Source organism: Larus michahellis, chromosome 4 (genome assembly GCF_964199755.1).
Source record: "Larus michahellis chromosome 4, bLarMic1.1, whole genome shotgun sequence".
Taxonomy (NCBI): Eukaryota; Metazoa; Chordata; class Aves; order Charadriiformes; family Laridae; genus Larus; species Larus michahellis.
Window position 1 is genome coordinate 1,766,343 of NC_133899.1, and position 16,694 is coordinate 1,783,036.

At 55.9% G+C, this 16,694-nt stretch overlaps 1 protein-coding gene across 9 annotated transcripts in view; it reads left to right on the top strand.

Moving 5' to 3' along the window:
* ANKRD11 (ankyrin repeat domain containing 11) overlaps positions 1-16,694 on the top strand; it is a 158,021-nt gene that overhangs the window by 123,005 nt on the left and 18,322 nt on the right. For all 9 annotated transcript variants that reach the window (XM_074582665.1, XM_074582667.1, XM_074582672.1 and 6 more), the window contains one exon: positions 3,047-3,185. In XM_074582665.1, the coding sequence (XP_074438766.1) occupies positions 3,047-3,185 (139 nt within the window). The remainder of the gene's footprint in view (positions 1-3,046; positions 3,186-16,694) is intronic.

Sequence of the window (16,694 nt, forward strand, 5' to 3'; positions counted from 1 at the left end):
GGGCTTTCGCACCACAGCGGCAAAGTCCAAAGATTAAGGGAGTTTTAGAGAAGGTATGTTTTAAAAAAAGCTGTCACCAATCGTCCTTTGCTTTTAAGTGGGGTGCGAGAGCAGCGGCGCTGCCCAGAGCCGGGTTGCCTGCGAGGCAGAGTGCTTTTCAGGCAGCAGAGGACTTGTCGGGGTTTGCTCCAGCTGAAATCTATTTTAAGGTGACAAACAAGGAAAGGATTCGTATTTTTTGTGTTGAGCACAATTGACCTCTTGTTGGAGCTCCCGACGTGAAACTGGTGTCTGGAAGAAATGCTGGGAGTGGAGGAAATCCCACCGCGGGGGGCCGGGGTCTCAGCCGCATCCTGACCTCCTGCTGCGAGAGCGGGCGAAGAGTACGTTAGCACTGCAACAGCAGGTGGAAGAGGCTGCTCAAAGGGCCTGGGTGTGGAGATTGCAGTACAGACGCCGAGCGGGAAGGCCGATGCAGGGAGGCATCATTTTTGAAGCCTCAGCTATGACTGATCCACCTCAGAATCTTCTAGAAGTACCTCTCTTACCGAGGACTGCCAGCACTCGGTGCTGGCAAACCTGCGCCCCAGGTGCTGGGCGTGAGAGGCGCAAACGCACTTTCAGAGCAGGAAAAGGTGCTGGGTTTCACCCACACTTTGTGCCCGATCCCGTGGCTCCCCGGTGGCGGAGCAGCTGGGATGCGATGTGTGCAGGTGTGAGGAGGAGACATGCCCACGGTCTTCTCTGGTTTTACGCTCTTATCCCGGGCTCTGACTTTTAAGGGTAAAAATTGGTGGGCTGATGGTTGTCTTGAAGTGCAGCTGAAGTTTTTGAGGGGAACGTTGGGGCCGCATCTCTGCAGTCGCTACACCTGGGGAAGATGGTGCTTTTACGCAGGCTCTCGGATACTCAACACTGACGCGGGGTTTGCGGGGTGTGAGTGTAGCGTTGCTGTTCGAGCTTGCGTTAAACCGGGGAGGGAAAGGATGGACCAACTTACCTCCTTGGAACAGGCCACTCCTGGGGGATGATCGGTGGTCCCTGGCGCGACTTACACCTCTGAGCTGGTCACATCAGCCGCTGGCAATAGAAGTGCCGTCATTTGTTATTGCAAACTGTTTTTGTTCACGTCAGAAACAATGAGACAAATGCATTTAAGTCCGCAGAGTTTAAACGAAATGCTGGAGTGTTTGTTTTGGCTCTTGGGGCTTTGTGCCGTCGCTCGGCTGGCTCCTGTGCCGAGGAGGGCTCTGGAGCGGGGCTGTCCTTCCTTGGGCTCCCAGCGTGAGACCCTACGCGCCCACGGCTGAACGTGCCTTGGCTCCCTCCAACCACAATGGCCACCGTCAGATAGGTTTGTTTAGCTTGCTTTACCAAAAAAGGGATTCCCCGACCCATTTTTTTTTTTTTTAGTCCCCGCTGGAGCGCGGGCGACAGGGGCCGAATCTTGGGCGTGTGGCCGCAGGGCTGTCACGCTGCCCGTCGCGAAGGGGACGCGTGAGCAGAACCCGTTGGTCCGAGGAAACGGTTTCTCTTCAATCTGCGGGTGAAGTTCTGGTGGCCGGACAGAAACTCGGAAAGAGGAAGGAGCAGTGTACACAGTGACGCCGCGGTCTTGTGACTGCTGGCACGGGAGCCACCTGCCAGGGCGCTGAGTCTGATGCAGACGGCATGACTGGGCTTCTCTAAACAAGGGAATTTCTGTTAGATCGGCTCGTCTGAGTTTCCAGCGGTGGTCCTGCATGATTTAGTGTACTGAGATGCTTTTATTTAATCTAACTTTAGACCTAAAGCTTAGGGTCTAGGTTTTGCCGAGGTTATTGCAATCGGATCTGTCACAAAGCTGCTCGTTCTGGCCGTGTTTTCAGAGCAGTGGCGCAGTGTTCAATCCAGAAGTGCTTGCTTAAAATAATGCTGTTTCTCATGCAAAAAAAACACAAGTGCGTGACTCCAGCCTGTGTGTATCCTCAGCAGACTCCTGAAGTTTGAGTTACGGACCAGTTCTCACTGTTCGTGTGAAAAATCTTGCCCAAGTCTCCATACTTGGTAACTTCGTCTTGCCGGGATGTTTCTTCAAAATTTCTTCCTGCTGCTCGTAGCGAGCAGCCCCCGGCATCGCCTGCTTCACCTCGCTGCACGTTAAAATCCAAACCAGCCCGAATTAATGAGACCGGTGCAAAGCAGACATAGGTCAGTGAGCGCTCAGCCGGCGTCTGCGCCGCGACCATGCTTTTATGCAATATTGGTAGGTTTGTTTTAAGGTAGCTCCTCCTCTCAAAACCCCAGCAGAGACCTGCGTGGCAGAGGGACGGGGTGATGGAGGCGATGGCGGGAGCGCAGGCAGGGCCTGCCTGCTCTGGGATGGAGAGTCCTGCCTACGGAATACGGGCAGAGCCGTACTGGCCTTTCTGGTAGAAATCGTTACGCTGACTGTCCAACGCAAACCTTCTAAGTGCATTTGGCTGCCGTGCTGATCCTGTGAACGGTCAGTAATGTTCTCAGGCTTTCGGCTGCCAGAATATTCTCCAGAATAACATGTTATCACGTAAGCTCAAATAGTAATGCCCTGTGCTGGTGCTAGAAATACCGCAGGCCCCAAGGAGAAGCCCTCGGCTCTCCATATTGAACAAAGGGCTTTAACACCGTTTTTTGTGTGTCCCCTGGACACGCTGCGCGCACTCCCCCTGCATCCCACTTCTGCCTAGGATCGGGAAACCCTTCCCAAATCCTTGGCTTCCCCCACCCCAGCCTGCCTTTCCCCTGCCCTTGCAGCCGGGCGCATCCCCAGCCGCACACAAGGTATTCGGTGGCCCTGGTTTTCACGTGAATTGGTTGCGGGTTTGGCACCACGCAGCAGCCTTGGTTGGCTGTGCTCTTCTCTGGTGGTGGTTTAGCTTCGTGGAGGCAAGACGCTAAACCCTAATGCCGGAAACCCACAGTAGAAAGGGGAGGACAAGCGCTGCATGAGGCTGGTGCAGGACGTTGGGGGGTTAGGTGGGCACACTCTGGGGAAGACTCTTGTTAATCTGGTCTCTTCTCTTTCTAGGATAAAGATAAAGTTTCTCTAACCAAGACTCCAAAGTTGGACCGGAGCGATGGCGGCAAAGAGGTGAAAGAGCGAGCGACCAAACGGAAGTTGCCTTTCACTGTTGGAACAAATGGAGATCAAAAGGACTCGGATACAGGTACAGAAATGACATGTTCCACCCTCAAAACGTGAGTGTTGGGGCTGGTGGGGAGCACACAGTATCCAGTAGAAGGGCAATCCGTATTGAAGCCCTGTATCACATTTCCTGCGTACTTTAATTGAAGGAAGAGGCGCGTGGGCAAGAGGGCGACTACTGTGGTATGCGCGTGCACATCCGGAGCTGAGTGGATTGAGACCTTTATGTCCTGTATTTACCTGGACCGAGAGATGGCTTTGTGAGGAGACACCCCTTCCTTCGGCTGCTGGTCCGTTCTCCTCTGTTGCGAACTAGTCCAGTTCATGAACTGCAGCTCAGACAAGCCGAGAAGCAGTGCTGGGCCTGCTAGTAAGAACTTGAAAAATAAGAGAATAAAGCTCTTTCAAAGAAAAACTATAAGCAGTAAAAAAAATGAGCTTGCGTGCATCTGCGTAAAGTAAACCTGAGATATTCGTGTATGTCTGTGTAAATACCTCTGCGTACGCCTCTAGCCACGTTTTGTTGTTTTGGGGCTTTAAATTCTTAGTACTTCGCTGTCTTAAAACTGAACGATTATTTCCAATTGGTGTGCACACAGGTCCTGTCAAAAACATGTAAAACCGCCTGGAGGCCACACTGATGGGCTGGAGGTGCGGCTTCGGTGATGTGGCCCTCTGGGCCTGTTTGAACGCTTAGGTCGGCTCCTTGGGGCTGGTGCAGGTGGTTCTCAGGACAATAAGGACATTAAGGTGACCTGTTGGCCCCTGGTCTTGGGATTGCCAGGGTGGCTTCGGTGGTTGCCGCATGGCTGAGCAGCGCGTCCTCAATACGCGCCTGGTCTCAGGGAAGCGTTGGTGCTGCAGTGGGTGTTTCAGTCTGGCTGTGTCACGGTCAGGCAGGTCTCATCTCGTGGCAGAAGAGAGCCTGACACACACGGCTTTTGGCCACCGTGGCCCCACGTAGCTACTGAGACGTCGAACGGGCTGTTTGATTTGTAAGCAGTTGGGAAGTGCTGCTGCAAAACTTTGACGTGGAGAAAATAATGCTATTTGTTTGCAAGGGGCTTAGCTGCAGCTTTATGGGCAGAGGTTTGCTTAGGTCCTTTCTGTACATTTCTAGGAAATCCGCATTTGGAAATAGTTCGGTCGGGTAAGGATCAGAAATTGTGCCAAGAGACAAAATGGACTAAAAGTTGTGGATGTGCTTAGAAATGGTGAGAGAGATGTATTTGCTGTTACTCTCCGGTGAGCGTGCGAGGCGGTCTGACGTGGGACGCGGTGCGTCAGCTTCTGTGAGCTGTCGGCCGGTCTCCCCTGGTTCAGAAGTCGGGAGGGCAGATTTTAAAAGGCCACGAGTGCCGCCTGGGTCATGCAGCCACCACGGTGAGGACACATGGTGTCATGTCCTGGGGCTGGCCCAGCATTTCTGCGGATTTCTGTGTGCCAAGTGGTAATTCAGTTGCTGAACTCCCTGCCCTGAGAGAAGGTTTCAAAACATTAATTCATTTCACTAAGTGACAGCTCGTACTGATGGCTGTGTGCAGGGATGAAGTGTCAGGTTTGCGTTGGTGGCATGCAGATGGGCGAGTGCCTCATAGAATCACAGAGTCGCCCAGGTTGGAAGGGACCTTTAAGATCGAGCCCAACCATCAGCCTAACTCTGACAAAACCACCACTAACCCACGTCCCTCAGCACCACGTCTGCCCGTCTTTTAAATACCTCCAGGGGTGGTGATTCCACCGCTGCCCCGGGCATCGCCAAATGAATAAATGGGGGTTTGCGGTTGTGGGAGAAGGGGCGGCCCCCGGCCGTCGGGGAGCAGATGGGGTGGCAGCCGGACACGGGAGATCCTCCCTCGCTCTCCAGCAGACGGGGTGGGGAGCGCTTGGCGCGGTTCCTGGTGCTGTAGTGTCCCCCTTGAATCAATTCAGAGGCGTCCCCTTTGGAGGGAGAGTGGCCAGGGCAAGGCAAGGCTGATAAGCCACAACCATGGCTGCAGCTTTCTGTCGAGGATGTTCCTGCCACGTTCAATACTTGGTTGAGAATTCAAACCCGAACTTGCTTCAGGGCTGTCTGACCCTCGTGACAGCTAAAATGTCATGGTAGGGCTCCACCAGCTCGCTTTCCCTGCCCCCCAGCAGCAGTTAGCTGCCTCTCACAGGGCTCTGGTCTCTCCCTGGCTGTAGAGATGTTAGAAATGTTCCTGCTGGCGGCATCGAGGAGGAAACTTAAATTAAAAAGAGAGCAGCGGGGTTTGGAGAGCGGAGTGCTGCTGGGGAGAGGCGGTGGCTGCTGCGGGGTGCAGCGGAGCAGCAGTGCGGCTGTGAGACACCCCTGCCCATGGGCTCCTGCCTTGCCCTCTGCTTTCCATCTTCGGAGACGTCTTCCCCTTCCTCTTCAGAGCTCGTCCTTCCTGGGCAAGCAGGTGTGCAAGCGGTGGGGCTGAGCCGAGGGGCGGCAGCGGCCCAGCTCCCTGCCTGCACGCAGGACAGCCGGGGGCCCGGAGGTGGTCAGTGGGCTCAAAGATGCATTTAAAAACAAACTGGGCTCGAGAAACGCTGGGAAGGTGTAGGCGAGTCTCTAAAACCTATTTGGTGGAGACAGAAGAGAGGAAGTGACTCAGCCGCTGGGGAGGAGATAGCAGCAGGGAGCTGCAGATAAACGCGCAGAGGCAGACTCAGACTTAGCAGGAGCCGGTTTCCCTTCTCTGAGATCTTTTACTCCAGGAATCAGATGCTTGAGATGGGAAAAGGCTTACTGGCACCTTGCTCCCCTCTTGCACCACCCCGTTGCAACCTCGGGGCGTTTCAGGCCCTTCTGTTCCTTGGCCTGGCTTTCCTTTAGCAGGTGGAGGCATGTTTGTAGGTGCACAGAAGTTGCCCCTGTCATACGGGGATGGAGGGATGTCCCCGAGCCCGTGCACGTGTAATCAGCGCGGCACTCGTCTAACGACACACCTCTGGCAGTGCATGGCTGGCAGGACGGGCTTTTGTCACCAGCAGAGGGGCTGTGGAGCACCCACCCCACAGCCCCCGACACCTCCCCGCTCCCTGGGCAGAAATGCCACTTTCCTGCGTCCCCGGTGGAGGGGGGAGGCTGCTTTTTCTTGTTCTGTTCCTAAACTTTGATTTCAGCTCTTGTGAGAAGTGGGATTGCAACATCGTCGTTCGCCGTGCCAGTTGCGGAGTTGACCTTCCTGTAACGCGGTCGTGCTTCCCGGGCTGCTGCGCACAGGCCGTCGTGTTTGTTTGAGGGTAATTTTGCTAGGGCGTTCCACAGCCGCGTGGAATTTGGCTGTAAGGATGTGGGAGCTGGGAGAGCTCTCTTTTTGCCTGTACTGGGGTATTTTGTCCCCTCTTTAATCGTTCAAACAGTAACGTGAATCCTCATCCTGATTTGTTGCAGTGGCACATCCCCTCGCTGGCAGGTTGCGAGTGTTAACCTACGTCTCTCGCGTGCTCATATCACCCGTACCTCCCCTCACCGGCATGGCTTTTCATGGAATCACAGAATGGTGGGGCTGGAAGGGCCCTCTGGAGATCCCCCCGTCCAACCCCCTGCCAGAGCAGGGTCACCCAGAGCAGGTGGCACAGGAACGCGTCCAGGCGGGTTTGGGATGTCTCCAGAGACGGAGACTCCCCCACCTCTCTGGGCAGCCTGTGCCAGGGCTCTGCCACCCTCACAGCAAAGAAGTTCCTCCTCGTGTTGAGATGGAACTTCCCATGGTCAAGTTTGTGCCCGTTACCCCTTGTCCTGTCACTGGGCACCACTGAAAAGAGCCTGGCCCCATCCTCCTGACACCCCCCCTTTCAGTATTTATCAGCGTTGATAAGGTCCCCCCTCAGCCGTCTTTTTTCCAGCCTGAAGAGACCCAAATCCCTCAGCCTCTCCTCATCAGAGAGGTGTTCCAGTCCCCTCATCACCTTGGTAGCCCTAAGCTACCATTTGCACCCAGGTGTTCCTGGGGGAGGTGTGTGTTTGGGGACAGGGGTCTGCCCCGGTCCCTCGCTCATGCTGGAGTGGGGCATCTCACCTGCCTTCCCCTGAGGCCGCCGCTGCAGCCCGCTCCTTGCCTTGGCTTAGGGGCGCGCGCTGCTGGCGGAGTGCTGATGTCTTCACAAAGCGAGCGAGTAAGCGATTTCGGTCTTGATCTGTTTTTATTTGCAGCAGCCTGCCTCCAGCGCAGCGTGCCTTTGCTGCGCCCTGATCCCGAGCCAGCGCTCCCAGTTTGTTCCCGTGCGGAGACGGGCTCGGCGTGGGCTGCGGGAGGTGCTGCTGGCCGGCACTGCTTGAAGTGTATGGTTTGGGCACAGTGGGTTCGGTGCTACATCTTTTAAAATTATCTCCTTCAAAATGGTTTCTAGAGCAACAATTCTGGCTCTCAGGTTCCTCAGAGTTAACTAAATAAACTATCTTTAGTAAAAAAAAAAAATAAATAAATAAATTGCATGAAGCTGTGAGCCTCCAGACTTTGCATGTTACAGGATCCAGCAATGTGGGAGCAGCAGCTCTCTGCCTGAGATTTCTCCTTCCCTCTCCTTTCGCTCGTGCGGCATCTCCCCACATCCACAGACGTTGCCGAGAGCCTACGTGCTGCCTGGCAGCCGCCGAACGAGTAAAGCCAGCTTTTTTTCCCAGCAATTTCAGCAGCTTGTTGAGGCTTCATGCAGCTCGTCGTCTGTGTGCTGTGCTGAAAGGAGGTTAGGCGTTTAAAAAAAAAAAAAAAAAAAAAAAAAAATTAGAAAATTGTAATATTAAGAAGCACGCCAGGGAGCATCCTGCGGAGATGGCAGGGGGAAGGGGACGGTCCTGCTGGGAAGCCACCTGCGGGGATGTGTCGGCAGAGGAGGGCAGGGGCGGCTGGCGCGGGGCGCAGCGGCTGAGTCATGGCTGACTCAACGGCACCGGGCTCCGGCACGGGGCTGGGTGCTCCCCGCCTCCCGCCCAGCCTGCGGCGCCGACGCTGCGCACGGGACGGTTTCTTACCGCTCTGCGTCGTGCGGACCCCGTCGGGTAATGCTGCTCGAAGGTCAGCCCTGAAATGCACGGTCCGGAGCGCCAAATTCAATATATCCACTAATAACTGCGGGCAGTTTCTTTAGCTGGATGTCAGGCTGTCACTCGAGTCCCTTGGCTCGAGGTGGAGCGCTGGTTTCCAGGCCTTTAGTCATCATCGGGGAGAGTTAGGACTTAATATAGATCTCCGAGCCCTGTGAGTTAATTCTGGCCTCCGAGAGCTCTCCCTGCGAGCTGGAAAAACCTGAGCAAGGCTGGGTGAAAACTGCGGGTCCGCAGCAGTGCTGGGTGCCCCCTTACCTCCCTGGGTGCAGAATCCTCTGAGGATTCGCTTGGGAGAAGTGAGGAATATGCTGGAGTTACTTTGCCTTTGCAGGGTTGCTGCTGGTTTTTCGTGCCTCCAGCCCCATGACTTGCGCCGCTGCTCCTCCTTGTGCAGAATCTCGAGGCCTGGTTGTATGCGTTTGGTGATAAAGCCAGTGCATGTAAGAGAGCAGCTCAGTTTTGTCCAGATCATGTCCAAACCCTGCCATTGCTAAAAAATACCCAGGCTTAAAATAAATGTATTCTTAAAAGCAGGGGCCCTGGAGCCATCCTGTGCTCCTGCTCGCTGCCGTGGCCGTGTAGAGCTGGCGCAGCATCTGCTGCTCTTGATCGACAAAAGCTGCAACTGGGGTGCCCACCCCTCACCTCGGCAGCTTTAGTCCGCAGCCGAACGCCTCACTGCTGGGAAGTTCCCCAAAACACCAGAGAAATCCTCATTTTGCAGTGTTCTGTCACGAGACTTCCATGTCTCTGGCAGCTCTTGGAGCCGAGTGCTTTGCAAACCTGAGCTCTCCCGACAGCCTCCCCGAGGAGGGGAGCAGGGGGAGGCAGGAGGGCTTTGCCTGCAGCTGGAAGTGCTGCCGAAGGGGGTCTTTGGTGGGTTGGATGCCATTTAAACCCGGCGGGTGGTAACCTGAAAGCTGGAGCCCTCGGGTCCGGGAGTGGTGTCGAGCTGCCTCCTTCCTCCGCCATCAGCCCGGCAGTGGCTCCTGGCTGAGCAGAAGCCCGGTTGTCCCCCGGCGGCACTGCCTCCGACCCCAGCGTTGCCACTTCAGTCCCCGGCCGGGGTGGGAGGGCGGATCGGAGTGTGGTTTAGCAGCTTTGTGGCTTCGGGTCATGGGATTTCTCAGCATCGCTTGATATTTTTGTTGTTGTTGTTGTTGCTACAGTTATTTGAGTTGAACCGAATGTCACGGCGGGCAGCGGTGACGATGCCGTGCGCGCCAGGGATGGCGGAGGTGCGGGACCCACCGCGGTACAAGGCACAGAGCGGGAGGAGGGTCCTGTTCTGGAGATGGAGAACAGCAGCTTCCCGTGCCGACAGAAATAACAGCAGCAGCATCTGCATCTGTTGTGGCCTTGTGGCATTTGATGGTCATCTCAGCTCGGGGGCGGGAGATGTTGCTAGACTCTGGATGGGGAAGAAAACTAGAAAACATGGCCTGAGAGCCCGGCGTGCCCTGCATCTGAAATGTGAAAGTTCTTAAGCTATTTCTGTCTCTTGCTTTGAAAAAAGAAACAAAAGCAGTGCCATGCTTTTAAGTTCTTGAATAACAAAGTGGGTGTAAGCTGGGAAGGAGAAGGTGGTGGAACTACTCCGTGTCCCCAGCCCTCCTGCGTCCCCAGCCCCTTGCCCGCTCTTGCCACCCCTCCTGGCTGCCCGTCACACTCTGCTGGCGTTTGGGGTGGGTGCTGGTGACCCCCAGCCACGGGCTGGTGCTGCCACAGGGCTGGGGCAAAGTCCGTCTATCCAGCTGCCCTCTGACTTGGCGTGTCTGGCAGCTTCCTTGCCCCGAGTCTGAGGTCCCTTCCTGACCCGGCCACAGGTTTCTGAGGTTGCAGTCCCCACAACTTATTTACACCCCATGATATATTTATTTAGCAAGCGGCCGTACCCCTGGAGCAGCTACCGCTGAAGGTGCCGTGGCTGCCCCTGCCCCCCTGCAGAGCGCCTGAGCGCTCGCCCTGAGGATCTGCCTTGGCACAGGAGGGTTTTGCTTTCTGGGGAAGAGGGGAGAGAGAAAACCCCAGCCGAGTCCTCCGAGCTGATCCGCGCACACCGACCTTTCCCTGGCTTCGGAAGGGCTGGCGGGTGCCCCAGGCCGAGCCCAGGGGCTCGTAGCCGGCCGGGGAGGTGCTGCTGGTGGACCGGGGTTAGCGTGAGTACGGTCAGCAGGACCTGGCCTCGGAGCTTGAAACTCCTCCTGCTTTTCAGCCTCCTTCGTGCTAATCCCCCGAGTATGTTATGTGACGCTAATTACTAGGTTAGAAAACGCTTGATGAATCAGATGACCTAAGCCATCGTCCTCTCCTGGAGCCGGCTCTCGGATTGCCTAATGCCTGCGAGTGTTTTGAGCGACATTGCATGGGAACGGGCTCGTTAGTCACAAGTTGCGAGGCTGGCGAGGGAATCCGTGAGAAGCAAATTGCTGGCTTATTAAAAAATGCATCTGCGTACGAAACTGTTATTTGTGCGCGTTTTCTGTCGCTGGCTTCGGTCTGATGTGTGCAGCTGGGGGACTCTGTGCTGCATTGGGTCTTTCTTTGGTTGTATAATTTCAGTCCTTTTACCAAAATAGTCAAGAAACTGTTCTCACCTAGCAACCAGGCAGAGAGTGAATGTCAGAGCTTCTCCGTTTCTAGCTGGGCTCCATAATGCTGGTACAGTGTGGATAAACTGGCAAACACCAGCCTTCAGATCACCCTTAGAAACTCCCCGTGTGCATCAGCCATCTGGGAAGTGCTGTGCGGAAAAGCAGGTCGTTTTATGACAGGAGCTGCCATAAATCTCCCTCCTCCCCCCCGCATCACCTCCTTAACATGCAGGGAGAGAGGTTGCAGTGTGCTGTGTCTCTGTGAACCAAAAATCTATCAATGATGGCTTTTTCCTTAATACAAGAGCTTTTATCAGTGCTGTCTGCAGAGCGTCCTGCCCCCAGCTCCCGGGAGGGGAGAGCTGGCCGGGCGGCTGTGCAGAGCCTTCCTCCCCCGTCCTCCCTCCTCCGGCTCTTTCTGTTTCCTGGGAAATGAAAGGTTTGGACCTGAAAATTGATCTCTCTTGGAATTATTTGCGTTCTAACGTGGAGATTGTTGTTTCTGATAGAAACCTCTCGGTTCCTTGGCAGCACTTTGTTAGCCAGTGGCCACTCTGGTGAGAAGATGCATTTACACGTTTCTGCACAACTGTGTTGCCTGTCCTGTAAGCCTAGGGAAAACGCCAGTATTTGGATCGCAGCCTATCGCGCAGCCTTAAACCTTTCTAGCCAAATTATGGTTTTAAAAATACTGCAACCACTGGGTCAGGGCCTGCGGATCCCTCGTCCCCGGGGAGCTGGGATGAGCGGTGAGGAGCGTGGGCTCAGTTCCACGCGCAGTGACCTGATGTGGTTATAAATGGGCTTGTTCCCTCCCGCCGGCACCTCTTCTCTGCTCCTGTCGAAGCCGACGGCTCTGCCATCCTTTCAGTGTAGCTGTGCAGGGTGAGTCTCTGGCTCTGGACCTGCTCCATCCTTCGCATTAGGAAACAGCACGCCGCCGTACGGGAGCGGCTCAGGGCGCCTTCCGTGCCGTTCTGCCGAAGCAGACCCTGCGACAGCTTTTCCTCAGTTTCCTTTTTGGCATCTGCTTTCGTTTGGCTGATTAACCAGACATCCATCTCCCAACTCTGCCCCACAGTCTGTTTGTGCTGCAGGCTCCGCGGCGCATCCATGGACTCGTGGTGCAAAGCGTGCCTCCTCCCTGCCTTGGCCTTCAGGTGCAGCTCTCCAGCCCGAGCGCCGTGTTCCTCTGCTTTATGGTGGTCCCCGTGCAGTCGTGCCAGCCCCGTTTGCCCTTCTCGCCGTGCTCTCCGCAGCCTCGCGCTCGCCTGGCTTCTGTCCTGCTCCCCTGCTGCCCTCTCTTGTTTATCTGCCTGTGCCGTTGTGCCGCTTCCCATTTCACGCCGCTGCTGCGCTTAACCTGCTGCTGGTGTCCTCCCCGTGCCCCGGCAGCGACGCCGCCTCGAATCCTTCCCCTCGGCACCGCCCTGTGTGCTGGTCCTTAAGTTCTGGGGTGCCCGCGGAGCCTTGGGACGTGCTTGTATCATGCTGCTGTAAACCTTTTGACTCGTGATCGGTCTTCTTCAGCGCATGTTGGTCCGTGTCTGCAGACGCCCTGCGAGCGTGTGTAAGCATCCGCACGCCGGGGCTCCGGGCTGCCCGCGCTCAGGTTAAACCTGCTTTTCCCCCGGTTTGAGCTGACACGCTCCAAAACGTTTTATGCCCTACAACTCCTGCAGTAAAAATGAGTCACTCTTACGCATGTGGATGGGGAAAGCAGAGGCTTGTGCGGTCTCTTGGGGGTGCAATGCAGTCTCTATTGCTGTCTGTACCGTTCTAATTTATTCTTATTGATCTTTTGTTTGTGTGCTTGCTTGGCAAATAAACTGTTGAAAATCCCGACTCATCGGCGAGCCAACAGTCAGTCTCTCTGTGCAGTGCTGAGATGTTCAGCGTGAGCTGCTTATTTGGAAATGGTATTTTTCCTCAGGGTACCACCTTATATGCGTGTGTTGTCATGTCGGAGCAGTTTAAACAGATGCTTTTTGCATTACAGGGTACAATGCGTTCATGGGGAGCGAGGAGCTGTGCTGCTCAGCCGCAGCTCCGGGTTGGAGCTCCCATCCCCACAACCTACCAGCATCTCACAGCGCGCGTTCGAGAAATCTCTGAAAGATTTTCCATCACAGCCCTTTTCCCTTTCCTTCCCGGCCTCTCTCCTCTCTCCCGTTCCGGCTGGAGTCAGGGGTTCAGCCTGCATGGTGCTGCCCTGCAGCCCTACAAGCTGGTACCGAATGCCTCCATGAGAAGCAGGACCTGCCCTGGGACCTCCGCGGAGCTGCAGACGGGCTTCCAGCAGCCTCAGATTTGTGCTCCCTGTTGCAGCAGCACGAGCATCGCATCACCTGGAATCTAGTTTGGGCACGAGAACCACCTGCGGGCTAATGCTCGGACCCCTTTGTCCTGGGAACCTGCTCCTCTCCTGCCTTTCGCGAGCCTCTTGGGGTTTAGTGTGATGAAAGGAAGGAGAAGCAGTTCCCCGGCTGCGTTCGGCAGCCGCAGCTCTGCTCACATCCCGCTATTCCCCTTTAAGCTTGTGCACGCGGTTCCTGCTGGTGTCAGCGCGAGGGGAGAGCCGAGCAGGATCCCCAAATTAAACCACGGCAGCGCCAGGCGGAAGCTTTGCTCTGTAGGTTTGCAGAAGGGTGAAGCAAAAGCAGCAAACGAGCTGCTTTAAAAATAGCTAAACGGAGGTGTGGCTCATCCACCAGCGCGTCGCTGGGTGGCTGTGGTCGTCCTTCCCACCAGGATCAGTGCGCGCGGTCCAGCCACCGTCTCTGGTGACGGTGGGCAGTGAGATAACCGCGGCAGGGGGGGCTCCTTGCCCGCACACCCCCTTGTACCTCTGGGTTTTGTGCTTCCGTGGAGGGACTGGCGTGCGTACAGCCTCGCTAAAGGAGTTTTAGTGGAAAATAACCTTTGTTCCTGTTTGCTGAGGTATTTACCCACTGTGAGCATTTCTCTTAATTTGCTCCACGTTGCTGCAAGGTGTTACAGAAAAGCGTTTAATTAGAGGAGAAGGAGCAGCCTGCAGGAGCCAGCGGCACTTGAAGCCGTTGAGCGGAGATGTTTGTGCAGATGCCCCTTTTAAATCGGGATTCTGGGTAACGTCTTGCAGAATGAAACGAAACGCGTTTGCAGCTCTGGCCAGGGAAGCCAGCCCTGAGCCTTCGGTCACTTCGCTCACGCGAGGCCGAGCGGGATCCTGCCGGGAGCTTTGCTGAGGCTGAGGATGGGAAGCGGAGCTGCCGGCGGCACGGCACGCGTCCGCTGGGAGCAGCTCCTTCTCCATGCTTCCCGCTCACGTTTCAGACCCTCTTGCAGGCTTCCCTTCTGCCCGGCTGTGGTGCCGCGCAGGGAGTGTGGGGCTGCCGCGCTGCCTGCGCCCATGTGCCGGTGCTGGGAGCCGTCGGATGCCGGGCAGAGCCCGGCCCTGCCTCGCTCCTTATGCAACCGGTGCAGGAAACGCAGCCAGCGACCTACTTCCCCCCGAACGCTTAAAGAAGTCAGATTAACCTCTGCACTGCGGCAGCCGGCAGACGAGCATCTAATCGCAAAGGGGATAGTGCTGTTTTTCTCTGCTGCCTTCCCACGGGGAGGCCGCGGGGGAACGGGTGAGCGAGGCCCCGGCACCGGAGGGGGAAATCCCTTTACTGCTGGGCAGAAGGAGGCACGGAGGAGTGCAGGACTGGATGAGATCCTCCATTGCCAGGAGCCTGTGCAGCGCCGGGCGATGCTGCCTTCCCACCGGGAAGCACACGCGAGCCCGAGTCCTCGGCTGCCTCCTCCAGCCCTCGCCGCCTCACCACAACGAGCAAGAACGCGGCAGTCGCTTTCCAATTTATTTTTATCTTGTTGATCACATGCTTTTTAATGTTAAATGTTCTGTGGAGGAGGAAACTTCTGCAACTGCAGAATTAATAGGAGTTTAGGGGGTTTCGGTTGAACTTGGTAATCAATTTTTGCAAATCACGGGCTCATGCTGACAACCTGCAGCAGCCGAGTAATATTAATGAAAATGTTCCCATTCTAATTGTGGCTCCGCACGTACGGGTGGTGCAGCCCTCTACCGTGTACACCGCTCGTGCTTCAGGGACGCTGCCCGGTGGCGCCGGCGGGGGTGTTAGCCAGCGTGACCTCCTCTTCGTGGCACGGCTGGATGTGGCCAGGAGCTGCCTGCTGAGCCGAGGCGTGCGGAGAAGCCAGGCCTTTACCCACCGTCTGGCCAAGTGGGATTTAACCACATCTCCGGAGCCCCAGGAGGAGCAGGGAACCGCCGTGTTTGCGGATGAGGTGTCCCTGTGCTCGGGGCGAGCGTGCAGGGTGGGATGCGCTGCTCAGCGGTGTGGCTCCTGGAACTGCCCGGGCTAAGTTGTTTTCTTACCGTAAGCACATTGAGTTTAATTTTATTTTAAGCCATTAAAAAACTATCCACTTTCCTGTGATCTGATTTCATCTCCTAGCTCTGTTACGGCTGCCAGGATGACTGAAATGGGGCTTCGGAGAATTAGACTGTGATTCTCCATCAATGCACAGATGTGTTTCCAGGGCTTGTGTTTGAAGAGGGGCGGCCTGTGCCGTCTGGTTGGGGAGGTTCCCTGGGACGGAGTTGTTATTTCTCAGATGTACAGGATCCCAGGTGCAGGGGGCCGATGGAAATCATCTGCTCTGGATGAGACCTTTGCAGCGGGAGGCCAGCGGAGGACGGCACCTTTGTGCGTGGTCAAGGAAAAGGTTTTTGGAGCCGCGTGCTCGTCAGCCGAGGGAGCACGGGAGACGCAAGTGGCATGACTCGAGCTGGAGCAGTGGAGATGTCCCCACACGCTGCTGCCCTCGTCTGCCGGAGACTTTTACTCTGCTGGCATTTTGGTGAATGAACGAGGAAACCTGTGCTTCGGCGCAAAGTCCGGTGACTGAGTTTAAACCCCTCCGTTGGCGGTTTCGCCTGACCTGCTGGACTTTGTGCAGGGGCAGAGCGGGCTCTGTCCTGCTGGTGGCCGCGTGCCAGTGACTCACATTGAATTTGACAAAATGACAAATGCGACTGGATGAGCAGAGCTGGGTTAGAGCTGGCAGGTCACAGGATTTGCCTTTTCGCGGGGCTGCTGGGCCCTGCCCTGGCAGAGGGTGCTGGTAGGGCAGAGCCTGGATGCAGCTAGTCCCTTCGTCCTCGTATTAAGACGGTATCTACGTGATCCGTTGCAAATCCTCTTGGACCTCTACAGCTCCCCACACACTTGTGACTCCCAGTTTCAGGGTGCTGGTGTCTGGGCGCAGAGACTGAGTGGTTATTTTCCCCTCCCTGGCTGCTGGGAATTAAATCTTGTTTCTTGGAGAGTGTTATCAGACATCTACTTGTTTGCAAACCTCCTCTAACGCTTTCTGTGATTCTCAAAATAACTTCAGCTAAATAATAAGCATGTCTAGAGTCAAGCGCTTGAGTAGTCCTTGCCTGTGCTATCTCACTGGAAGACTTGGCGTGCCGTATCGGCGTAGCCAGCTCACGTGAAAGTACTCAAGGTCGCAGCGTTCCTCTTCGGAGGGAGCAGATACTCGCAGCCTTGCTCTGATAAATAACCCCCTCGATTCCTCCGTGTCTCCTGGCAGCATCCTGGCGAGTACCGGTCCCTGCTGGGGCTGAGCCTGGCAGGACCTGGGGGCTGGGGGCTGTGCGAGTCAAAACTCCTTTTCGTTCATAAGGTTTTTACTTTGTGCTTTGAAGCCACAGGCGGGATTTGCTCCCTTGAAAAGCAACTGCTGTCGGGTCGAGAACGGAGCCTCTGTGTATGCGGGAGGTTTTGAACAGCTCGACCGAATGTGGTGTTGTCGTTATGTCGGGGATGCAGCGAGGCGTTGTGCTGCTCGGGTTTCT